This window comes from Aquila chrysaetos, chromosome 9 (genome assembly GCF_900496995.4).
Source record: "Aquila chrysaetos chrysaetos chromosome 9, bAquChr1.4, whole genome shotgun sequence".
NCBI lineage: Eukaryota > Metazoa > Chordata > Aves > Accipitriformes > Accipitridae > Aquila > Aquila chrysaetos.
In genome coordinates this window covers 25,515,654-25,540,291 of record NC_044012.1, presented here as the reverse complement: position 1 = coordinate 25,540,291, position 24,638 = coordinate 25,515,654, and the positions used below count along the sequence as shown (strand labels likewise).

The 24,638-nt window shown below is 48.0% G+C and overlaps 5 protein-coding genes across 6 annotated transcripts; all 5 read left to right on the top strand.

The window, feature by feature from the left end:
* The first annotated feature begins 7,257 nt into the window (after positions 1–7,257).
* LOC115346347 (tastin-like) lies at positions 7,258–8,709 on the top strand. Of its 2 annotated transcripts, XM_030026285.1 has the most exons (3): positions 7,258–7,488; positions 7,580–7,903; positions 8,489–8,651. In XM_030026285.1, the coding sequence occupies exons 1-3, from the start codon at positions 7,384–7,386 to the stop codon at positions 8,516–8,518; spliced, it is 459 nt and encodes a 152-aa protein (XP_029882145.1). In that variant the 5' UTR covers positions 7,258–7,383; the 3' UTR covers positions 8,519–8,651. The 2 variants fall into 2 exon arrangements, with proteins under 2 accessions (XP_029882145.1, XP_029882144.1); XM_030026284.1 differs by having other exon boundaries at positions 7,580–8,709.
* A 1,750-nt stretch (positions 8,710–10,459) lies between these two features.
* On the top strand, positions 10,460–11,804 carry LOC115346280. Its single transcript, XM_030026152.1, has 2 exons — positions 10,460–10,514; positions 10,950–11,804. Exon 2 carries the CDS (start codon positions 10,971–10,973, stop codon positions 11,610–11,612), a length of 642 nt encoding a protein of 213 aa, XP_029882012.1. The 5' UTR covers positions 10,460–10,514; positions 10,950–10,970; the 3' UTR covers positions 11,613–11,804.
* Positions 11,805–15,502: 3,698 nt separating this feature from the next.
* Positions 15,503–16,517, top strand: LOC115345476 (loricrin-like). The gene is made up of 2 exons (XM_030024243.1): positions 15,503–15,540; positions 16,087–16,517. The coding sequence occupies exon 2, from the start codon at positions 16,109–16,111 to the stop codon at positions 16,343–16,345; it is 237 nt and encodes a 78-aa protein (XP_029880103.1). The 5' UTR covers positions 15,503–15,540; positions 16,087–16,108; the 3' UTR covers positions 16,346–16,517.
* Positions 16,518–19,198: 2,681 nt separating this feature from the next.
* LOC115346162 (keratin-associated protein 5-4-like) lies at positions 19,199–20,543 on the top strand. The gene is made up of 2 exons (XM_030025901.2): positions 19,199–19,413; positions 19,892–20,543. The coding sequence occupies exon 2, from the start codon at positions 19,911–19,913 to the stop codon at positions 20,295–20,297; it is 387 nt and encodes a 128-aa protein (XP_029881761.1). The 5' UTR covers positions 19,199–19,413; positions 19,892–19,910; the 3' UTR covers positions 20,298–20,543.
* A 2,672-nt stretch (positions 20,544–23,215) lies between these two features.
* LOC115346099 (keratin-associated protein 5-4-like) lies at positions 23,216–24,336 on the top strand. Its single transcript, XM_030025771.2, has 2 exons — positions 23,216–23,357; positions 23,730–24,336. Exon 2 carries the CDS (start codon positions 23,749–23,751, stop codon positions 24,088–24,090), a length of 342 nt encoding a protein of 113 aa, XP_029881631.1. The 5' UTR covers positions 23,216–23,357; positions 23,730–23,748; the 3' UTR covers positions 24,091–24,336.
* Positions 24,337–24,638: the final 302 nt, after the last annotated feature.

The following is a 24,638-nucleotide window of genomic DNA, read 5'->3' as shown; positions in this document are numbered from 1 at the left end:
GTCCAATGCAAAAATGTGGAGATCTCAGGGAGAGGCTGTCATGGGATTCTGGTCAGTAGGTACTTCCCCAGCCAGTTTGAGATGGACTTTGGGATAAGCATGCTTTAAGCTGCCTAAACAACTGGGAGATTCAGGCAGAGAAAAAAAGACTCTCTCTGTTCCTTCCAGCTTTGCCTACACTACTACCAACAACATGCCCAACGGAGGCTGTGGATGCTGCGGTGGAAATAACTACACTGTGTGCTGCTACAGCAGCCCAAAGTGCTGCAAGACGCCAATGTGCTGCTCACCCATGCAGTGCTGCCGCCCCACCACCTGCTGCATGCCCATGCAGACCTGCTGCTACACCATGAACAATAACGGAGGCTGCTGCGGCGGCAGCAGCGGCTGCTGTGGCAACTAAGCCCACATGGCAAAGGGCAGGCAGTGCTGCACTGCCTGCTGCTTCCCTCCTGGCTCATTTGGTGTTGGATATGGATATGGATACCGCCCTGAACGCTCTTCCTCCTTTGCTTAGAGACTGTAGGTCATCTCTCCTCTTTGTCTGCCTTTAATCACCAAATGCTTGTAATGTGCTTTGAAGTTGCTACCCACTGATCAGTGTGATTTTCCTTTGTAAGCACTAGTCCTACTGTTAATTCTCCTCTTGGTGTGTGGGATGTTTAATTCTTTTCATCACTGTTTTGCTTGAATCTGTCTGAAAACAATAAAGTCTGTAGTCCATGACCCTGCAAAACTCTTGGTGGTTATCTGTTTGCTAGCTGGTGAATCCGGAGTGCATCACCGCACCTATCACCTTTTCTTCGCATTTTTTTTCCAGTTTTGGGATGCTCCTGTCTAAAAGGTGCTAAGTAGGGGGGGTGCCTACACAAAGAAAATCATTTCACCCCTGATGCAGTTCTGAGCTTCTGCATGGGTCTATTCAAACACAAGCTGAGTGTCTGTTATTTCTGCAAGCAATATTTCTCCTCTCACTATAAAACTACAAAGAAATAGGAAGAAAATAATACATAAACTTGCGAAGGATGGGAATTTCTTCTGAAACAGTTTGACACAGGCACATCCCAACTAGGAAAGCTCCATGTATTTTAACCAGCTAGAGGTCTACTTCAGAACCTACAGGCAGTCCCTATAAATAGTTTAAGATTTATGAGATGGAGGTCTTGCTTCTGCTAAAATGTCTGGGTTACCAGATATTGAGTTGAAGTGTTAGAACAAATGGTGAGAAACCCCTACTGTCTTCAAGGAGTGACTGGGTCAGTAAGAGTTGTACCAAAACATACCATGCAAGATCTGCACCGCAGTCCTCATTCTGTGTCTAATGCCCTTGCTGACTCTGTTTCCACACTGCTTCAGTCCCTTCTTTGCATTAAGATCCATAGCCCACTCACCAAAGACCATTTGAGTACCTAGGTTACACAAATGGCTGGACACAATTATCATGGGTGGGAAATGCCCATCTAGATCATCACTTCTTCTTGCAGTTGCAGGATTTGCCAATGAGAACTTTCCCTCTGGAGGCACAAGTGAAGTGCGCCCCTTTGCTTCTGCCTCATTAATTCCTTGTAAATTAATCAGTTCTCATGGGCAGGCAAGTGTATGTCACCTCAGAGGAGACCTGCTGGAAAGAAAATGCCATGCGTGTTCTTCTACCCTGTCTGGAGAAGTTGCATTTACATGTGTTGCTTCTCCACCATTTCACTCAAGGAATTACTCTCATTCCAGGAAAGCCTGGGAAGGAGCTGGCTACATTTACTGCAGGGGCAAATTGGCACTAAAATCACAATCTGCTCCCCCTTGCACTGTGCAGAAAATAAACCAAGGCCCCTGTTAGCATCTTTGGGGCTGGTAGATGCTCATCTAGGAGGACCCCTCTTCAGAGGACCCCAGGGATCCCGGAGGGTGTCAGGCAAGAGGCAGGGAACTCACCAGGCAGGCTCCACCATCCTCTCATTAGCCAGCACTCCTCTCAGGATAATGTGGCAAGGGCTTCAAATGAGAGCTGCAATTTTCGGCCATGGAAAAAATTCCTCCCAAATACCCTGTGTTCCTGCCAGCATTCAGCCCCACAGCAAAGTGCATTGGAGGCAGTGGCTGGCAATAAATAACCATTCATCCACCCTGGCTCAGTTGCCCAAGGCTCTGCCTTACCTTGACCTTCCTCCTTTCCTCTTTCCCTCCCAGAAAATGATTCCACCTCAACAATATCTCTTCCTGCATCACTTCTGAGTCCCTGCCTCCCACTTAGCTCCATGACCCCAGTTAGGACCAGTTTCCTGTGCTTGTCATATCTCTTCCACCTTCATCTTCCTCTCACCCTCTCAGTCCATGCTGGGCTCCTTCATTTACCACTTCCAACACCCACAAAGAGTCCTGCACAACCTCCAACTCTAAACAACCCTCCCTCCCTGCTGAGGAGCTGTGCAGGGGTGGTCCTGCTTGGTGCCAGGGCTCCAGCACACAAGGGGATTTCAGCTGGATGCAACGGGAGGTCGCAGGAGGGACATGCTGACTTGCAATGCATCATGCCCAGTCCCAGAGCCATGACTCCTTGCGTTGCTGCTTGCATAGGCAGTGCTGCCCCTTAGCTTTCTAATTAAAATGCAAATTATTCTAAAGTGAATATTCAATTCAGAGTTTTTGAAAATGTTTCTAGGAAAGCAGCCCCAGCAAAGCAGAGCAGGAAGTGAAGCATTCTTATGTTAGTGATGCCCGAGTGCAAACCTAACCCCCCCAGATTGGAGGATTTGCAGAAGTTTAGGCAAGCCAAAAGATGATGGCTTTGGCATCGCAAAGATGCTCTTAGCATGCATGAGGGCAAGATGATCTTGCATGGAGTCACGTACAGGTGACTGAGACCCAGGAGCCAGCATGACTCCCGACACATCCCAAACACATGGTCTTCTTGTTCCCTCCTCACATGCATGTCCTGTGACCGGGAACAAACATACCTATTTTGATGAAATTTTCCAAATATTTGTTTCAAACACCAGTCCAATGAAACAGCCCATCATGTGTGCCAAAGATGCAACCCAGGGGATTCAGTTTCAGCTCTTACACTGATTCAGCACCAGCCGCTGCTGAGTAAGTCCCTTAGCATCTTTGGTCGTTACTGTCTGCGTTTGTCAAACAGATATGAGGACACATTTTTTGGCTCCCTTGCAAAGCTGCAGAGAGGACAAATTCATTAGTATTCATAGAAGCCCTTTGATTATCTGCAGGCTAAACAATTATGAGGCAAAACAAAGGTAGTGATCACAAATAATATGGCAAAGAGTAAATACCAGAAGACACGTATAGCTAAAAAGTATGGGTTTGGGTTAGTAAACAGGGATGTTCAAATGGTCAATGGCTGTCTCACTTCCAGGAGGAAGGTGTCTAGGACTATAAAAGGTCTCCTGGCCCAGCTCACTTCATTCGCTCATCTTTTCTTCCCTTCACCTCTCCTCACTCTTCAGCAGGGTAAGTGAGAGCATCTAAATCTTCCTTCCTTTTCACAGAAGAAAAATGTTATGTATATCTTATAACAGTATCCAAATATAACCGGGTATCTGGACTGGGACTTAGGCTGAAGTTGGGCTTTTATGAACTGTGTACTAGGAATTATGGGGATGAGCTAGAAGCGTTAAAGTATGGAGAGGCTACAGGAGTATTAGCAGGGCCATGCAGAGCAAGGGTACTGAGAATGTTTCAGAAGGGCCCAGACTGAGGACTATGTGCACTGCGCTGTGTGATTCTTGCTAAGACATTAGGGATGCCTTGGTATGAGTAGGTGGACATCTACATTACAGGAAAAAGACAGAGAGAAGAGTTACAAGCAAGATTTACTACAAAGAAGATAGCACTCCGTTTGAGCTCCTTGAATCTCCGAATTTAGCATAAACAGAGCTTTAAATTATTTCTGTATTTCCAAATATCCTGCTCCCAGTCACAGACAGACTCTCTCTGTTCCTTCCAGCTTTGCCTACACTACTACCAACATGCCCAACGGAGGCTGTGGATGCTGCGGTGGAAATAACTACACTGTGTGCTGCTACAGCAGCCCAAAGTGCTGCAAGACGCCAATGTGCTGCTCACCCATGCAGTGCTGCCGCCCCACCACCTGCTGCATGCCCATGCAGACCTGCTGCTACACCATGAACAATAACGGAGGCTGCTGCGGCGGCAGCAGCGGCTGCTGTGGCAACTAAGCCCACATGGCAAAGGGCAGGCAGTGCTGCACTGCCTGCTGCTTCCCTCCTGGCTCATTTGGTGTTGGATATGGATATGGATACCGCCCTGAACGCTCTTCCTCCTTTGCTTAGAGACTGTAGGTCATCTCTCCTCTTTGTCTGCCTTTAATCACCAAATGCTTGTAATGTGCTTTGAAGTTGCTACCCACTGATCAGTGTGATTTTCCTTTGTAAGCACTAGTCCTACTGTTAATTTTCCTCTTGGTGTGTGGGATGTTTAATGCTGTTGATGTATTGTACTCCCTTTTCTTGCTTTAATCTCCAATTAGTCATGAAAGACAATAAAATTTTTAAGTTATGACACTGCAGACTTCTGGTATATGTTGATTCATTTATCTTTGTCTTTTAAACTATAGCTCTGGTCTGGGACTTTTTTTGCATTTGCTTAGTTTCTGAATATAATGAATTTTTCAACTATTTGTCATGCTACTGATGAGAGCACGCCAGTATATGCGGTAAACTTCTCGGGTTAGTCTCTCATCTGGGGAAAAATAGTGCTTGCTAGTGTCAATACATTATCTAAGCTACAGGAGTATCCTCTTGGCCATGCGTTTTCATGCTATCTTTCCCCTGCTTATGACTTTGAAGATACACAGTCTGTGATCGAAGCATGTGTACGGTCCTAAAGCCAGAGCTAAAGATTTTCTGATAGCTATCTTTTTTTTTTTCAGAGCTATCTTTTCTGATAATGGACATCTTTCCAGTGAATTTGCTGAACTTTAAAGCAGGCTTCTTAAAAGGCTTGATATCTTGTCAGTAAGATTAAATACACCAGCAAGCATAGTCTGCATGGTACGGGGAGGGAGGGAGTTATTGAAAGATGTGGAGATATAAGTCTAGCCTGAAGGATTCAGAAATACTATCTAATTTCATCTGGAATTCTATTAAAATGTGGCAAATTTTAAGAGATGAGATTCAGAAATGAAATATTTGCACTTTGTGATTTGTAAAATCCTCAGGAAGGGAACTGACTCCAAAACATCTCTCCTAACATGAAAAAATCCCAAAACAGCATAATGTTGGGACTGTGGTAATGAGTTATAAATCCAAAATCCTTGTTGGCCCTTAACAGATACCAATGTATTTTCTGTCCTTACATGCAAGTCCCATGGCTTCCTGCAAGGCAATTACATTTTTCCTGTAGCTAAACAATAAATTATCTCAGTGGCAGCAAAGTCATCAAGTCCAAGCATGCACCCTGGAATCACACCCCTGAATTCTGCACATGCTTTTCCCAGTGATTCAAACCCAAATGCATCCCTTACAGAGGCTCTACTGTAGAGTGAGCACATGGAAATACCTTTTGCACTGAGAGCCCCAGGGCTGCTGTGAGAGATACTTTGCTGGTACTTAAAAAATGTCTTGACCATCCACAGAAATGCAAAGTGGAGCAGCTTACATTGAAAATGAGTCAAAGCAGAAATGTCAGAAGGGTGGATATGGTGCTTGAAAAAGCCTGAAATTGTTAGTTCATGAGGTTAGCACTCCTCTGTGGTGTCCTCGTTCCAGATATGCAGCACATAAAAGGGCTTTTGGTGTTGTACCCACTCACTTGACCGAGGTGCTCCTCACTTGGAAGGGAATTAATTCATTTAAATAGGGGAATATACATCCCATCCACAGCCTGATGTAGTCTGCCCCTATGCCCTGGTGTCCATATGGATCCTGTATGCAGAACTCACATCTTCCAGTCGTCCATACTACATCTGCCATTCATCATGGTCCAGATGTCACCCTTGATTCCGTCACCATTTCTCTGGCTGTCAGGTTTCTCTGCGCTCTGGAAGGTGATGAGCATCATGTGCAGATATCACAGACCTTCTCTGACAAACAAGGTCCAACCTGCAGCCCCATGTGCAAAGCCAGCTGGAAAACCTCCCGTGTTTTCTCACAGAAAATTTCAACTTTCCACTAACAAACCAAAAGCCAAAGATTTTCAGATGGAATCTTATGAAAGAAAAAATAAACCCCTATTTGTTGATAACATTTTCAGTGTAAGAAGTTGGGTTAGCTTGGCAGAAATTGCAGTTTTTAAAGAACTAATTGTACTCTCTGCACTTTTTTAGATGCCTTCTGCAACTTCAGTGCTAGGGTACTCCATGAAGAAAGGTCTTCATATCAGGACAATGTTGTTAATTAAAACCTGATGTCTGTTTTTAAAGAACAGGAGCATTACAATACAAGTTTCAAATGATGTTTTTTCTGAATCTTGCTAATCCAGAATTCAGAATTTTTTATACATAATAAACAAAAGTCCACTTGGAGTCCGGCTTTACAAAATAAAATCACAGTTTCACAAAGTTACCATAGTAAAAAGAGGTTTTCCCACTTCTAATTATATTCAAGTAGAAATGATAACTGAGTGTAGCCCCTGTTCCATCACAGGGCACTTCCAGCTGCAGACAACAGTACCGTGGCACGAAGTGTGGAGCGGGGCACGAAGAGGCAGTAAAATCATCTTATCTCTGCTGAGTGTCAGGCTGGATTTCCAGCTGTGGGTAAAACACCCAGAAAGCAGTCTGGGGAAAAACTCCAGCTCCGTGGAGCACACCACAAACATAACAATTCCTGTTTTAGAGTTGGTCAGGGTGGTGTTAAGCTGAAATAGAGTTGAAAAATCAATCACTTCTTATTAAAAACAAAATTCCACTGGTTTTCCAATTTTTCCTTTTTTTTTTTTTTAAATTGCTTTTTATTTTGTCAGGAAGCTTACTTGTTTTCAATGATAGATTTTTCTCTGTTTTCTTTCAGTCCCATGAAAAAACATTGCCATTTGCGTACCTCTGCACCAACACCCTGTTTCAAGACAAGAGCCATTGTGCACCTGGACATGGGACTGGAGACCAGGACTCCTGGGCCCTTTTGTGATTTTCCCACTGCCACAAGAGACTCCTTTTGGGCACATCACTCAGCATCATGGTATTCCAGGTATCCTTATCCCAGGATCCCATCTGACTAACATTAGGTAACAGCGTATTTGAACATGACCGACGGGAGAACTAATTAGATAATGGCCACTGCATATGCAAAGAGCTAAGCTGACATTACATCAAGGGAGATGCTAATTGCAGCTGATTAATCCAATAGCAAGTGCCAGAAAAAATATACATACAGACGAGGCACTCACTGCTCAGCTATTAATTCCCATGGCATGCCTCATTTCCAAAAGAGCTCAGTCGCATATAAAAGCTTTTGGCCCCAGCCCTGTCCTCAGGACTCAGACTCTCTGCTCAGCCCATCTGTCACCAGTCACAGGGTGAGTTAGATTCTCTCAGCTGTCTCAGATTCCTCACTTTTTTCATAGAAACAGCAAAAAAAAAAGTTGGTTGTTTTTTTCTTTTTCCCAGACTATTTATCCCCGAGGGCTTGGCCATCTCTGCCACAGGATGCACTACTGTAAAGGCAACAGCGACCAGGACTTGTGCCATGACAGCTCAGCCTGTGGCGAGAAGGGCTGGATGAGGCACAGTTCCACGGGGTGCTGCCACGAAAGCCCCATGGGTGCCACAGACCTGCCCCCTTGCCATGACCCTGGCAGCCTCAGCCATGACATTGAAGGGTCCTGCCAGAGTGAGCCGCAAGGCTGCCAGCCCATGGAGCCATGCCCACCCTGGAGGTGCTGCCCGCCACAGCAAAGCTGCAATTTTGGCAAGCCCCGGCGACGGGTGGAGGTGAGCCATGTACAGCCCGTCTGCCCCCCACCTGCGAAAATCCATCACCGGCCACTGCAGCAGTACCGCCCACCCCTGCACTGCGAGGAGCCGGGTTGTTGCAGCAAGCCCCGGAGGCGTGTGGACCAGTGTCCCGTGGAGGATGCCTGTCCCCCCATAATACTGCATCCCCGGCCACTGCAGCATCGCTGCCCCTGCATCCCGCGCTGCCACCCACCTGTCCAGCACTGCTGCCCAACTGCTGTGCCCCTGCCGCTGCATCCCAGCCAGCACCAGCAAAAGCAGGTCCCTCTCTTGCCACCCTGCCTGCAGAAGAAATGAGCACAGGGCCAGCGAGGCACTGGGACCCATCCCCCTCAGCATGGGGGATGCTTCGCCGCTCGCCCAAACTGCTGATGGTCCCACCTCTGCTTTCGGCACAATGCAATGCAGCTGTGGCTGATGGCTTGCTGCTGCTCTTTGCACACTGGATTCAGGGTCCGCAGTCCCCTGTTTGACCCCAGCACCGACACTTTAAATTCCCAGGGTTCTCCCCTGTCAGGGAACAGGCTTTAATCATCCAAACCCCACTTTGTTCTTCCTCAGAGTAGAGCAGCCATTTCTCCCCTCTTCTGAGAAGGTGAGCAGCCTGGGGATGGAGAAACTGAATGGGAAGAGCCTGAACAAGGATGGGGAAACAGCCTGCCATGGATCCACCTTCTCCCATGGGTTCAGTGGATGGATTTCAAGGTTGTTTGAAAACAGAGACAGGACTGTACTGGGAAAAAAGTACACACTGTGACTGCAGGAGCATCAAGGACTCCTGCAATTTTATTTTCTCCCTGTTTATTCAAGAATAAAGTTGAAAAAATTTAGTCGACACTTGGTTCCTTTTTTTTTTACCCCCGAAAATATTACCAACATTACAATGAGGAGATGTTAAAAGTCATTAAAATTCTCACAAGGAAACTTGTAAATTTAAAATCAGAATCAGAGGTCACACATGAGGATTTCAGCTCTGGCTATAGCAGTTTCACCAGGCTGAACTCCATCTGTGGGCTGTAAAATCCTCTCCACTGTGATTACCAATCATAGGACCAATGGAGGGACTTCACTATGGTCCATCAGCAAGTGATCTAGGTACAAACAGTTTGCTCCATAATGTGTGCCATCACCTTCATTAGCCAGATTATAACACTGCACGAAGAGGCCATCCATCGTATAAATGTTAATCATGATAATAAGTCCATGCCCAGGCACGTGAGGTGTGTCTGTGCATGCCAGGAATGCCTTTTCACTTTGCACAGCTCTCCACTGCCCGGCTCTTGCAAGCACACAGGTAATGTACTGTTTCTCTCACACTTTGCCAGAAAAGCCTTCCACTAGGTGCATTAAAATATATATTGCTTTTTCTTCGTATTGCCTAAGCATAGCTCCAGTGTGTTCTCACAGCCACTAGCAATCACCAAAGAAAAAAAGAAATTAATTCTTGTTTTCTTAACGCAGAAAATCACAACAATTTGTTTTTCTCATGTCTAATTTTAACCAAATGAAAAAACACTTACATATGAACTTTAACTTCAGAAATCCCTCATTTTATTAGCTATTTTCTTCCCAACCTCTTCTCACTGAAGCTAGTTCCCAGGCACCATCCAAGTGCAGTGCCTGAAGGGCTGACTCAGAGCCCACAGACCAAGGGCCAGCTTAGCCATCACACCAGTGCTTCCAGGTCAGCTTTGGTCCATCTTTTCTTCCAAGCTGCTTTTTGCCAGCCACCCCAGCCCTCCCATCCCAGTTAGTCCATCCTAGCTGCAGGACCATTCCTCCAGCCTGCCTACATCCCATCCTCCAGCAATTTCAGGCGCTCACCCCAGTTCAGTGCCACCTGTGAATTTGCCAAGTCCACCCTATTATCCAGGGCATTAATGATGATGTTAAACAGCACCAGCACCAGTATCAGCCAGTTTTTCACCCACCATGTAGTTTACCCATCCAGTCCATACCTCCACCAGCTTAACTACAAGGCTGCTGTGGGAGACTGTGCCAAAAGCCTTGAAAAAGTTGAGGCAGCAGCATCCATCGCACTCCACCATCCACAGAGCCAACCTTTTCATCACCAAAACCCATCAGCATGATTTGCTTTTGGTGACTCTGAGCTGGCTCTTCCCAATCACCTGTTTGTCCTTGAGGCACCTGGAAATGCTCCTCATCGGTAGCAGAAGGGGAAGGCCAGGACATTAGCACTGTGCGCATCACAACTCCTGACTCACAGGCCACCCGTCAGCCTCCACTCAGTGCCTTGGTCCTCTGGAGATGGTGAATAAGTACTTTATTACCTGCCTCACGTAGCCGATGTGTGGCTTAAACGATGTGAGTCCTTTATGTGTACCACTCAGTAACTACATTATAATTACGAGATGCTTATCAGGAATCATGAGTCAAGCAGAACATGCCAAGTGCTGGGAACAGCATCCAAATGGAGGAGATGGTTTGTCAATAAATAATTTAGTCCTCGTTCCTGCAGCGTGTTTCATTTACAAGGGGAAGACTTGGAACCATATAAAAGGCCTCCGTCCCTTTGCCTCTCACAATCTGCTTCCCTGGTCAGCATCTGCCTTCCCTTGCAAATTGGGTAAGACACATCCCAGAGCAGCTGGGTTCATTTTTGGATGGGTATCTGGGTTCAGGACGTCACAGACCTGGCACGCTTGCACTGTCCTTCAGACCATGTTCTACACACAAGGGCAGGGCTAGAGGACAATGGGCTAAGCCAGGAAAGAAGCTATTGGGGGACTTGGGTATGGGATTTACAGCAATGCCACTATATGCTGCAGTGCCTTATGGTTGCTTCTGTTCTTGGAGGAAAAAAAAACCAAGGGTAAGGTCAGAAAGGGGGTTTGGACATAATCTGACCAGTACCAGGGCAACTGCAAGAATTTCTTTTAGATCCGGGCTTTCAGGATAAGTAAGGTTGACCTGTGCATGGCTCACTAAAGCAGTTTTATGGGAATTTAAATGGAAAAAGAAGAGATGGAAATGCAAGCCTATCTGGCCGTGTGTTTTTCAGGTTTTTCCCTACAACTCAAACATGATATACTCTTCTGGAAGAGAATCATACTTCAACTTGAACTCAACCTGGTATGATCCCTCGGGGTCCTGGCTGGACACCCGGCGCACACCCTTCCGCTATGGCTACAACACCTGCTCCTCGGGGTGCGACAGCGAAGGCGTTGAAGGCATGAGAGGGCACAACTACCGTCATTATGGCTATCGGCAGCCAGTCTGCTCTGAGAGATGCCATGGCTATTCTGCGGCTGATTCGTGCCAGGGAGGCAGGGGCTCAAGCTGTGTCAGGAGGCCCACGTACAGCTATGGGTCATCAGGGGGATGCCACAGCTATGGGAGGTCAGTCTGCTCTGAGAGATGCCGCGAGTCCTCAGGTTTGTGTTACAGAGGTGGTTCAAGCTGTGTCAGGAGACCCACATACAGCTATGGGTCATCAGGGGGATGCCACAGCTATGGGAGGTCGGTCTGCTCCGAGACATGCCACGGATCAGGATATCAGGGGGAGAAGCCATACTACAGCAAGCCAACGCAGTCCATCCCACAGTGCTGCCCAGTGCAGACCCATCCCTCTCTGGTGCAGCAAGGCTGCATGCCCGTGGCAAAGTGCATCCCAAGCCAGCAGCAAAAGCAGGTCTGCAAAGTGCCAGCCCGGAAGATAAAGTAAAGGAAATGAATGGGAGAAACTTCTTACTCTTGCAACCTTGCTCTGATGGGCAGCATGTCCTGTGTTGCTCACAGATCTCCACTTTTTTCTATCATTTTGCTTGTAATGTGCTTTGAAGATGTAACCCACTGTCTCTGTTAAGTGCTATTCACCTCCTTATTTCACAGCAGACATGGAGGCAATAAAAAATTATGGTTCATAACCCCCTTGCATCAGTGTTTTCCACTTCATCCCTTTGAATTGCTTCTCTTCCTTTTTGTGGCCAAAGCTGGAGTTTGCAGCTCCCCGTTCACCCTCACATCGAGGCTCCTGGTTGATTCAACCTGGTGTATTTTTATTCCTACTCCAGACAACTTCCTTGTTGAGAAGCAACTAACAGTTTTCATAACGGACTCTTTATGCAACCCAGCAATTAAATCCTAAGAGACTAATTTAAAAAAAAAACCACACATTTCATCAGAAAAGTAAAAATGAGAGGGTCTGCTTGGCACATCATTTCATTCACTGACGAGACAACAGGTACAGTTTGACTCGCGTCATAAGCCTCCAGAAAAAAACGTGGGGAAAAAGTCAGGAAGAGGATTCAGGAACAGGAATGGCACAGCTAGTGCAGAGCAAGAGGGGATGCCGAAGCTGGTGGAAGAGAAATGCTCTGGTCCATGGTCCATTAGACCGTCAGAGACCACAAGCTTGATAGATTTTGTCTCAACCCAAAGGAGGAAGCTCCTGCAGGACCTACATGTCTTCAGAAGCTGATACTCAGTGATGCTGGGTGCCATTCTAATGGCTGAGAGATGTTGGGAAAGACCAGGAAGGTGTGAGACCTCTCAGAGCTGAAGACTTTGACTGAGGGAGAAAGGGGGATCATCTGGCCAGCAATACATGTCAAATGGAAATTAGAAAAGGGTTTGTAGACATCGGGGGGGTACTTGCCGGGTCCCACTCTCTCTAACAGGGCAAAAGGCCCCAAACTTCTTGTAAGCTATGGCCTGGTAGGTTTAGAAGAGGAATTACCTGGGAGGATTGTTGCAGCAAAGCAGGGATCTGGAGTCAGTGACTCACAGCATCATGTTCCCAGTGGCTCCTCGCACCTCACCCAGCCCAGACAAGAGCCTCCATCATCTCCATCTCCCCGTGCCCTGCCTGGCCCAACCTGCAGGATGTGACACATCGCAGAATCAGCCACTTCACAACATTAATGGTGGAGATTTGTCCTGAAGCATGATCTGGATAAGGAAAAGAAGTAAAAACAGGCGCAGGGTGCACCGTCCTGGGATGGAGGTTTTATAGGAGGACACACGGGGGCTACTGACATGCTCTGCCCTGACACTGCAGCAAGCCTTCCTTGTCAACCTCTTCCTCGCTCATATGCAGAGGCTGATGCCAATGCACATTGCAGAGCACACAGTCCCCACCCCAAGCACAGCTCAGTGGGGTGGCCCAGCCCTGGGGCAGCCCAAATGCCTACCCCACGGGCAGTGCAGTGGACTGCAATGGCTCAGCTACCCCAGTGCATGCAATACCACTTGTGCAAGCCTCAGGGACCTCTGTGGAAAGAAAAGTGCCAGCAAAACTATTGCAGCAAAGGATTGGGCGGGGGGGGGGGGGAGGGCAAAGGCATCCAAATCCACTTTCAAATCCCTTTTGGAGCTTGCTGAGCTGTGGAAGAGAGGGCTGGAGAAGATCTCAGGAGGGCAGCTCCCGCTTCCCACACCCCAGGGCAGGAGTTGTTCTGCTTAAGCTATTTTGATATAGATTTGTCTAACCTCTATTCAGAGGGATTTCACATGAGCAATCCCTGTCTGAAAGAGAAGAGACATCTTCTTTGTGTTTAAATCACCTCTCAGGGATTTGGAGTTTTGAACTTGTATCTGGGGTGTCCCCCAGATCTTTCTAAGATCTCTTTTTTTTCTGTGCTTCATTTATCTGCTTCATAAATAGAAAACCAATAACTGACATACGGAAGAATCAAAGAATCATGACCACGTATAAGCCACCAAAAAAACATGATCCAAACTGGGGAACAAACCATCTCCTGAGACTTGTATTAGGACAACTGTAAAAGCAATTCCTTCCATAAAACCAACAAATTACCCAAAGGAAAAAACTGCCATCCACTCAGAATAGGATCAAGGGATGCAGGGAAGCCTCTCCCAAAAACTAGGAGCTTTGCAGGATATATGTGGGGCTCAGAGACCAGCTGTAGGGTCAGTACAGTCTTGTCTTGTACATGGGTCCAAGTCTCTGATGCACATGAGCATCGTCCCCACCAGGCCATGCTCAGGTAGATGTCTCTATCACTGAGAGAAACGATAAACAGGTTTGTCAACATCCACGTGATCTGGGGTATAATTAGTGAATTGTGAAAAATAGTTTCACAAGAATTTTCGTTCTTCTGTTGTTTGTGAAATACATTCTAATACATTCAGATACATTCTAATCTCCTCATGTATCAATTTGTTCAAGTGATTCAGCTCCATTGGTTAGCAATGAATCTCCTTGACTCTATATTTTATTTTAATTCGATCTCTGCTATTATTAATATTACAGTGGCCTCTAGAGTCCTGGATGAGATCAGGCCTGGTACGCTCTGTGGGCAGAAAGACACTTTTCTCCCCAAAGCAGTGTTACATCAATGGAGACGTGGATCCCGATGCCCTCCCCAATGTACCTGTGAGGATGGAGGCACAGAAGGAGGAAAGAGCTCAAAGAATCACAACACTTTCCTCCCTACTTTTTTCTCCAATCAAAGTGTAATAAAGGTAACCAACAGCAGATATTTGGAACAAGTATCATGGGAATGGGACACTGTTGGAGACCTCTTGTCTCCAAGCCTCCTGCCTGGATGGTCTCTGTCTCCTACGGGGTTTTAAATTCCTTCTGTTTGGGTTAAAATCCTCTCTTTGAGCAAAGAAAGGACTGACTTGAAAGATTGCAACACTCCTTTTAGTGCTTCTTTGCTGTTTTACTCAGAAATAGGTTTATCTACTACTCCCTGGCCATATCCCACCACCTGTTTGCCCACTTCTGTTGCTCTAACCATACACGGCCAGCAGGAGTGTGCTTTGAAGTCTCGCATTGCCATGTCCCACCTCTAAATCCCAAACCCAAACTTCAGTGACAGCTTTAGAGCCCAGAGGCAACTCAATGCCTTTTGTAACCCACCAGGGTTGGGTGCCATTGCCCCAGCAGAGGTGAATGGCCAGTGCTGGCACCCGGGGCTTGGCGGAGGATGCTCACACTCCTTGTTTTCAGGGCACCCCCCACATAGACCAGCCTCAGGCTCTGTGCTCACCTTCTGCCACCCCATCATGTGCTCATACCTGCATCCTTAATTCCCTTTGTCTCCTTTGCCCACTCACAGCCTAGATTTTTTTTCCCAAGCTGCCCAAATGCACTCATATCTCCTACATGACATCCTGGCCTTATTTGTTCTCTTTGTTCTCTTTCAAGCCCCTTTATTTTCTGGATCCCTTTGCAAACCAGTCCACCAGCTCACCCCATTATCCCACCTTCCCATCCGCTAATATTTTTGCATTGCCACCTTGGGCTCACGGCTGCTTTGCATTAGGCACAAGAAGCAGGTAAATGCTTTAGTCAAAGGCAGCAAGACCATCCAGAAACCTCCCCATCACTGCACATGAACCACACCAGGCGTCGTGGGCAATTAACATTTTTATGGAGTAACGAGAGGAATGGTGATCCCAAAGGTGGGATATTGATCTGCTCATAATACCATGAGTCAAAACTCATGTGTAAAAACACTCCAATTAGCAAAGTGCTCAGGGTGGTGCACAATCAAGTCCCTCCAGTGGGAGCTCATCTTGTTTCTGGAGGAAAAATACTGGGCGCCCTATAAAAGATCTCGCACCCCATTTCTCCTTATTGTCTCAGCTTTACTTCTTCTCTCGAATTCTTGCTCAACGGGGTAAGTCCAGCTTGATCAAACTTTTGTACTTTTAATGGTCACCAGCTTTGTTCTGATCCTGAGGTCTTGACCACTTCTCTTACACATCTCATCTCTGTGACTATCTCTGGTCACAGTTGCTCAGTACTTCTGCCTAGGTTGTCTTCTTCACACATGTCTATACATAAATAATAGAAAACAACCAGGAAAACTTAAAACTTATTGGTTCAGATGACTGAGTACAGGACTCTTCAGGTCTAGCTCTGGACTCTGCCTGGCCACCACTTCTCACTAATCACTAAGTGCTTTAACTTCTATCTTATATATTTGCTAAACATAGAAGAGAAAGGAAAGACTTGCTCAAAGGAAGATAGCACAGAGTCCTCTGTACAGGTGAGGGACCACTACGGGCAGACATGCATTGCTAATTTTTCTTTCTTCTTCAGGAACCTGTCTTATAATGAGAATTTATTCTTGATATATAATCCCACCTAAACAGACAATTGTTACTGCTACATGACAGCCATCACAGTGTCTCTTGCCTTTGCACCCACTCAGAGATGATAGTCTTTCCAGCAGGTCTGCAAAGATGTGCTCCCGCCAGAACAAAGACCAGTGCCACCAGCAAGAACAATCCTCATGCCACGGCAGTGAAGGATGCCATGGGAGCAGTGGTGGATTCAGCTGCCACAGGAGCAGCGGTGGATCCGTATGCCACAGGAGCAGTGGGGGATCTGGGTGCCATGGGAGCAGTGGGGGATCCTGCCATGGAAAGCCACAGGATTGCCAGCAGCAAATTTATCAAGTATCCTCAAAAATGAAGTGATCAGGATATTATCCACGTTATACACATGTATGTCCTTGATCTTGTGCTGAGTTCAGAAAGCTTTGCATGTGTCCTTTCAATCTTCAAAGAAAATGTCTCCTCTCCCTCCCCTGGTGAGTCCTGTACCTCTGATGAACTTATCTGTGGGTGCTAAAATAAACTGTCTACGTTCACGCTGTCACGGTTTTCTCTGTATCAGTGTGTGACTATATATGAGCCATTACAATTCAGTGTTTGTGAGAGTTTTGTGTTCATGATTTTTCTTTCACCTTGTATTTCATATCACAATACAAGACACCTTGTGCTTGTTTAATAGCCCTGAAGTTACCCTGCCCAGACACAGGCAATAGGGGTAAGCACTGCCACACTCTCCCCTATGGACTCCAAAGGAAAAGAGAAAGAATAAAGATTTTTAAATGCTGACATTTTAGGAGGCCATCTCAGGCCTCTGCAGTGCAGGTAGCTCCCTTCCATGCCACCTTCCCACAGAGCTGGAGACCCAAAATCCCCTACCAAGACTCCACATGCTGCATTGCACAGGCCCTCAGGGCCAACTATGGGCACAACTGTGGGGCAGAAAAGGCCCTATAGGCAAAGGCACCTATGATGGGGCAGAAACCCCTTCTTTTGCCATCTGGCCCCAAGGTGCCATCCTTGGGGCAGGTATCTCCACATGTTTGTGACAAACCCCCCAGCAAGCCTTTCTAGAAACCCTCCACCCAGCACCTCAAAAGCCCTGGGTCGAGGCAGGGACGTTGCAAGATGCTAGCATTACACAATGAACTGAAAAATTTCTTCTTGGCTTGTAATTAAAACAAATTATGTAATTTATTGGTCTGCTATTGTCATTCATGAAATGGATGTTGCCCTGATAAGATTATTGTCGAGTGTGTCATGATGATCAGAAATATCTGGCATTGCTGAAAAGGGTGCAGACAGCAGCTAATTCCCTAAACAGGCTGCCTGCTTTCGGTGTAGGAATCATTTGAAAAGGCTGGTTGTGTGAGGCTGGCATGTGCCTTAAGCTCCCATTGCAAACCCCATTTTCAAGCCATGTTAAAGAGTACAGCCACAAAATCTGTAAGTGCCCAGGACTTGATGGTTGGGTGCTGCTGATCTTTAACAAACTCAGAACAATTAAAACATGAGGAACTGAATACAGCACAATGTTGAGAGCCAAAAATTACTTTGAGTCTTTTTTCACAGAGAGTATTTACCATATTTCTTCTGATGACAGAACAAAACACAATTAAACAGGAGCTATCAAACCTGGGTACAGTTTGCCCTGACACTGTTCTAGTTCATAATAGCAATTAAGCAATACAAAAGAAGCATTTAGGTTGTGCACCTGATTCATTAACCTTGCCCTGTCCACCTGCATTTCAAAAAAATCCTCCATATTTCAGTAACAGCAAATGTGTCAGATGTTTTTCGGGTTGCAGGAACCGCTCAGGAGTTGCAGTGCCTTAACGAAGGTTTGGACACCTGCGTTCAAATGAGGAGCTCACAAGAGGCTGAGAGGCGCCTCAGCAGCTTGTTTAGTTTTCCAGCCGCTTCCCGGAGGATGCCAGGTCTCTCAAACAGCAACATACATGTGGGATGGGGCTAAGACTCCATCTCACTGTGACCAGCATCTGGGAATAGCACAAAAACTTAATCAACATGGAGAAAGAAAAATAAAAGGCAGGAGAGGTGGACCAAAAATACCAAATGCTCAAGCATGTCTGCGGGCAAGTGAAATATTTTTCAGCCAGTGTTTTCCAAGCACTTTTGCACTGACAAAATCATAGCAGTTCCCCATTTCAGCTAGCAATACTGATTTTAGTCTTTTATTTGCTGCCTGTTTAATTACTGAAATGTCTTCCACAAGTAGTGGCAGAAAAGGACAAAACAAGATCCATGGTCCCAAGCACTTCTAGGCCCATGCAGCAGAGGTACAGGAAAGGTACAGGGAGTATCTCAAATTATTGCTTGTGATTGGCTCTCACCGCAAACGTGGTACCTGTCCTGGCCTGAAGGCTTGTGTTAGGTCTGTGCATCTGTCCGAATAACACTCAGGTTTGTTAGCCAATTATGAGCTAATTGGGGAGCTGGGAAAAGTGCTCCAAAAAGGATGTTCCTACAAGTTTGAAGTAAGTCCCCAGGGCCTGCCAGCTCCCCGCAACGTGGCAGCCACCCCAGGCCATCATGCATCACCAAAGGCAGCACCCATGGGAGCCCTTCTCCTCCACATCACAGCACCAAAGCCACTCACAATCTGGAAAAAAACCACCAGTGCTGCTGCTCCAGCATTACTCACGGACTGAAAGTTAACCACATAATTATGTACCTCTCTAATCCTGGATCACTACCTAGAGCAGGTCTTCCCCCTTCCAAAAATAAGAATCCCAAGAATTCCAACTGCTTTTTGTCCTTCTCACAACAGCAGGAAACTATTGACCAACAAAAACATTTTATAGGGGGTGCCTTTTCTGTCTCTTCACCACTCCACCACATTTCAGCTGGTTTCAAAAGAAATGAGCCAACAGTGGTACCAGTCAAATTGCTGCTAAGGAAGCGTTGTCTACCATGCCATTGGCATTATTGGTACTTATAGGCACATCTCTGGGTTTATGCACATTTTCAGGACTAGAGCACCTCAAGACATTTTAAAAGGATGGTGTGATTTAGGTATATGACATAATTCCCCCCTGCCACACGCAAAGTTCTCCCCAGCTGTGATCAACACCAAAACCAAACTGGCAAAGCTGTGGAAACCAGGGCCACCCACACTACTCCCCCATTGGAGCTAAGCACAGGTAGAGCTGGCAATTAAATATTTCTGCGGCACAGGAGAGATGACTGATAACAAGAGGCAATACCCAGCACAGATGAGGTGAGTTACGCAAGCAACCTGAAGAGTGGGGAGTTAAAAAAAAAAAAGCCATCGACAAATTAAACGGACAGGCAGACCTCTGCAATAGGGAGGTGCTTCATTTCCAGATGGGGTGCACAGAGAGGGTATAAAAGTGCTCCTGTCCTGGAAAGCCTCATTCCCTCCTTGTCCCTTCGCTGCACGAGCATCTCAGGTAAGAGCGGCGATGCTGCGGGGCTTTGGGGCTCAGCGCAGCGTTCAAAACTCTCTCGGACGCGGATGAGTTTGGAGAGGGCTGAGCCCCATGCCTTGTACTGGGTGGGGTCTTGCTATGTGGGTGCTTGTGAGAAGGAAGGTGGGTTGAGGAGGGAGTGCAGGGAAAGCCGAAAGACAACAGAGAGATTTGGTCTTGGAGGGAGGCTCTGAGGTGCTCCTCTCCTCCCTCCAGGAGCAAGATGGCTCCACTTTAGAAAGCCAGTTGTGGTCAGCCCACCCAGCTGCTCTGGATGCTCCCAGTGTCTTTGGCTATGGATTTGGTGGGACAATCCCACAGGTGGTATAAGAAGTTGGTGCAAGTTTTAAAGACGATTGAGGGATCTGTCTAAGACTGGATAAATGTACATCCAGATTTCTCTTCCCTGGAAGAGCAGAAGCAGGAAAGGAAAGCCCCTAACAGCTCCTCTTTCCCCCAGGTCACCCTAAAACACAGCAATGTGCTCTCGCCAGGACAAGGACCAGTGCCACAGGCAGGAGCGCTACACCTGCCAGACCAGCGGAGGCTGCCACGGGAGCAGCGGTGGCTGTCACAGCAGCGGTGGCGGTGGTTGTCACAGCTCCGGCGGTGGCAGTGGCTGTCACAGCTCTGGCGGTGGTGGCGGCTGCCACAGCTCCGGCAGCACTGGTGGCTGCCACAGCTCTGGCGGCACTGGTGGCTGCCACAGCTCCGGTGGCAGCGGTGGCTGTCACAGCTCTGGCAGCAGTGGCAGCTGCCACAGCAGCAGTGGCTCCAGCTGCCACGGGAAGCCACAGGTCCAGTGCCAGCAGCAGCAGCAGCAGCAGCAGCAGGTCCACCAGCTGCCCTCGCAGAAGCTGAAGTGATGGGGTGTCCCGCACACTCCAGCTCCAGCAGCAAAGGCCGCACATGGACCAGCTCCCTCCGGCCTCCCCAAAGCTTTGCAAGCCCCGGGAGCTGCCTGGCTGCACACCCTCTCCTCTGCCCTCCAGGACCATCGCTCCCTATGGAAGGGGCATCACTTGTGGTTCCCTGCTGCCTCCGCCGGATGCACCAGGCTGTGCTTTGCCCCCGTGAGGGGCCCATGAGACAATAAAGCATTAAGTTCCCAAGACCTCTCTTGTGTTGGCATTTCCTTAAACTCCTCGTCCTTATTTTCCATGCACACTATAGGGGTGCAGCTGAGCTTAGAGGAGTATAGAGTCTATACAGTTACTAGCAGGTCATATATCTTAACCAGGGGAAGTCACCCCTGAGAAAGCACCCAGCCCTTCAGCACAAGTGCACAAGGAGACTGTTTAGCATTGCATTTTAGGGAGCATATTGCTGCGTAAAACAGTGCAACTGAACTCAGCAAAGTCTTTACTTTTTATGTTTTCTGAAGCTTGTTGTGTATGTGCCGACAGCAGATGAACTCAACAGGTATCTGCCTCTATGAGCTGGACTAAGGGATGCAGAGTCAAGGGAAGAGACTCTGGCAGAGAGAGAAGCCAAATCCATCTCACTAAGCACCTGGCAGAGGTGCTGCTGGAAAAACAGGGAAGCAAGTAGGGAAGGGGTTTTGCAGCTGGGAACTGGAAGCAGCCTGGCCCAGATGTGTTACAACCCTGTGCAAAGGCTGAGTGAGGGGAGCCAGGCAGTGCAACCATGCCCTGCTGCCAACCCCACTCATCCCAAGAAAACTCTAGAAGTGATTACTAGTCATATGTTTTGATGTTCCTTTCCTTTGCCTCTTAGGTTTTTGACTGTTTAAAGATATTTTTTTTTCCTGTAACCACAATAAAAAAGGACAGAGGCTTCTCTGCTTTTGTTTTGATGTGGTTTCTGCTTTTAACTTAAAGCTGAACTAACACATCTGAGAGGCTAGGGACTGCAAGAAAAACACCAGCCATTATGAAACTTGATACACAGTTGGTTACACTGAAAATGCTCATATGTCCTTTCTCATTGAATGAATGAGATCATCACCTGAAAAGCAAATCAACATTAAACTCTCCTGTGCAGAACATCACCCCTGACCTGGGCAAGACACAACTGCTACTAATATCCTCCAGAAAAGACAAAAACAGACTGCACAAGACTCATGCACAGAAATGCATTTGTCCTTGAGACTGTAGTCACTGGTTATTATTTTGGGTGGTGGGGGGGATGGATATAGCAATAGCAAGAAGCCCCGTTGATATTGCGCTCAGCCTGCACAGGAACTAGCCCCTTCTGTGCGTGCACACACTTGCTCCAACAGCCACATGGATTTTGCCTGGAGCACACACAGCTCGAAGTGGGTGTCTGCCCAGTTCCTCTGCTAATTACAATTGCAGCCACCAGTTTCTAGACGAAATTTTATGACAACAGTAGCAGTCAGCACCATAAATGCCAGCTGCATTTCGTGCTGGCTGAGCTACCGGTCTGCAAGGCCAGAGGACAGCTTTGCAATCCTCTCTATTGCTGACCCCTCGGATAAGACAGACAACCATCGCCACCAGGTGGGAGGCTCATGATGGACAGTTCAAGTACCCAAAATTCCAGATGTCAGCAGCGATGAGCAGCAGATGATGAGCTGTTCATGCCCTGGGGACACCTGCAACCCCAGGGGAGGTTTCATCCCGTTGTCACCACATCCCCTTCTGCTCAAGCTGGGCCACATTCAGGACACAGGGACGCCGGGCCAGCTTAACCCCCTGCCAACGGGTTTGAAGCCAGACAGGAGCCAGACAGGAGCCACCCAACAGCTTCCAGGAGAAGCAGGAAGGAGCTAATTTTCAGTGCCAGTAGCGGTGCTAAGCATAACAAAATAGCACTAGTTGACATGTGTCTTGGGAATGACATTGGCTTTCAGCTCAAACAGTCCAAGCCCCGGTGCTATCCCCTCCTCCCTCGGAGAGCTGCCAAAGCATTTCTCTTTGGCAACAAGGTGGATCTTCAGTCTGTTTGCATGGCTCCCAATGTTATCTTCTATGTCTCAGACATTTTCTTGCCTTTATCATGTAAATAAGGAGCTGTGGCTTTTAGAGGTCAATGTACTTTGCAGGGTGATGAAGTGCTGGGCAGCTTTTCAACCAGGACAGGGCTGTGCAGAAGGGCCGTCTCCAGAGCTCCGGCTTTGCTCCAGAAGACGGACCCAATGAAGCAGGCAGCACCAGATGGGTCTTTTAATTCCTCAGTCTTCATTTCCTGATCTTTGTCATTAAGAGTATGGAAATAGCTAGTCTTTGTCAACAAAGCACTCAGGGACCTTGCTCAGATGTATGTGAACACAGCAGGGCTTGCAAGGCTTTCAGCGGTCCCCAAGACTGTTTTCTGGCTGCTCAGGTGCCTTTTGGGGGGAATTCAACCCCTTTAGGTCAAGGAGGGGAACTAGAAAACCCCTGCTGAAGACCTGAGTCCCTTCTCTAGAGGAAGCCCAGGAGGACTTTGTCCTCGCCCCACTGGCTGTCCCCACGGCCATGGCGGCTCTTTTGGACCGAGGATCTAAGGGAGAAGAGAGAGCAACTTTCCACTCCTTTTTACCTGGATTATTTCTGGCTTTATCTGGTGCTGGCTCAATAGCAGGGATTAGACTCTGAGAGCAGACTCTCGTGGGATGGGGCTATAATTATGCCTGGATTTAATTTAACAACACAAATCCCAAACAGACGAGCCTTTGGAAACCCAGGCACCCACAGGTTTTCCTATTAAGGGCAGGTGAGGCTGGCAATTAGATACTTATGTGGCACAGGAAACAGATAAAAAAGGAATGATACCCATCATGAATGAGTCAGGCAAGCAATGTAAACAGAGGGCGGTTTGATGGGGATTGGGTATTAAATTAATAGGTTGCTATGACAGAGAGCTGTCTCATTTCCGGGGAAACGGATCTGAGATCTCTATAAAACTGCTCCTGTCCCAGGGATCTTCATTCCCTCCTCTTGTTTTCCTCTCAAGCTCAGGTAAGTCTGGCAGCATGGATGGATTTTCCTTCTTTGGGGACTCATTTCCCAGCAAGGGATGCAGAGCACAGGTTTAATGCAAACCCTGCTGCTGGGGTGCAGGGATGCTTGCAGGGTGGCGGGATGCATGGAGGGAGGCAAGGACCTGACTCGTGGCTGGGCCAAGCCATGCTGCTACACCCGGCTGATGAAATCCTCGCTCGGTGAATGCAGGGCACTGCACCAGACCTGGGGGGTCTTCCGGGATCCTGCACAGCAGTGCTGGGGGTGGGATTGCAAACGGGGCAGGCACAGGGGCCCCAGAATGAGAGTGCTGGGGTAGTTCGGGCAGTGGGACATGCAGCAGCCCCAGACAGCTCCATTTTCCCCCAGGTCACCCCGACACACAACAATGTGCTCTCGCCAGGACAAGGACCAGTGCCACAGGCAGGAGCGCTACACCCGCCAGAGCAGTGGTGGCTGTCACAGCTCCGGCAGTGGCAGTGGCTGTCACAGCTCTGGCGGTGGTGGCGGCTGCCACAGCTCCGGCAGCACTGGTGGCTGCCACAGCTCTGGCGGCACTGGTGGCTGCCACAGCTCCGGTGGCAGCGGTGGCTGTCACAGCTCTGGCAGCAGTGGCAGCTGCCACAGCAGCAGTGGCTCCAGCTGCCACGGGAAGCCACAGGTCCAGTGCCAGCAGCAGCAGCAGCAGCAGCAGCAGGTCCACCAGCTGCCCTCGCAGAAGCTGAAGTGATGGGGTGTCCCGCACACTCCAGCTCCAGCAGCAAAGGCCGCACATGGACCAGCTCCCTCCGGCCTCCCCAAAGCTTTGCAAGCCCCGGGAGCTGCCTGGCTGCACACCCTCTCCTCTGCCCTCCAGGACCATCGCTCCCTATGGAAGGGGCATCACTTGTGGTTCCCTGCTGCCTCCGCCGGATGCACCAGGCTGTGCTTTGCCCCCGTGAGGGGCCCATGAGACAATAAAGCATTAAGTTCCCAAGACCTCTCTTGTGTTGGCATTTCCTTAAACTCCTCGTCCTTATTTTCCATGCACACTATAGGGACACAGCTGGATTAACAAACATGCCTGTGCCATTTGTGCAGATCTGGTTTCTCTCTGAACTCTCTTGATGGTCCGGTGATTGGCCACAGTCAGTGTGGATCATCCCTGGGTGCTCACCAGCTCTACTCTCCTCCGCCAGCTGGGATCGCCGGGTCCCAGGTGATGGGGAAAGCACAGAAACATCTTCCCATCTGTCCTGGGTTTGGCTGGGATAGAGTTAATTTTCCTCGTAGTAGCAG

Excerpts from the sequence above, each read along its gene's own strand:
- LOC115346347 (XM_030026284.1), top strand. The coding sequence starts at position 7,384 with ATGCCTCATTTCCAAAAGAGCTCAGTCGCATATAAAAGCTTTTGGCCC. Across the intron at positions 7,489-7,579 it reads CATCTGTCACCAGTCACAGG|ACTATTTATCCCCGAGGGCT; the intron begins GTGAGTTAGATT and ends TCTTTTTCCCAG.
- LOC115346280 (XM_030026152.1), top strand. The coding sequence starts at position 10,971 with ATGATATACTCTTCTGGAAGAGAATCATACTTCAACTTGAACTCAACC.
- LOC115345476 (XM_030024243.1), top strand. The coding sequence starts at position 16,109 with ATGTGCTCCCGCCAGAACAAAGACCAGTGCCACCAGCAAGAACAATCC.
- LOC115346162 (XM_030025901.2), top strand. The coding sequence starts at position 19,911 with ATGTGCTCTCGCCAGGACAAGGACCAGTGCCACAGGCAGGAGCGCTAC.
- LOC115346099 (XM_030025771.2), top strand. The coding sequence starts at position 23,749 with ATGTGCTCTCGCCAGGACAAGGACCAGTGCCACAGGCAGGAGCGCTAC.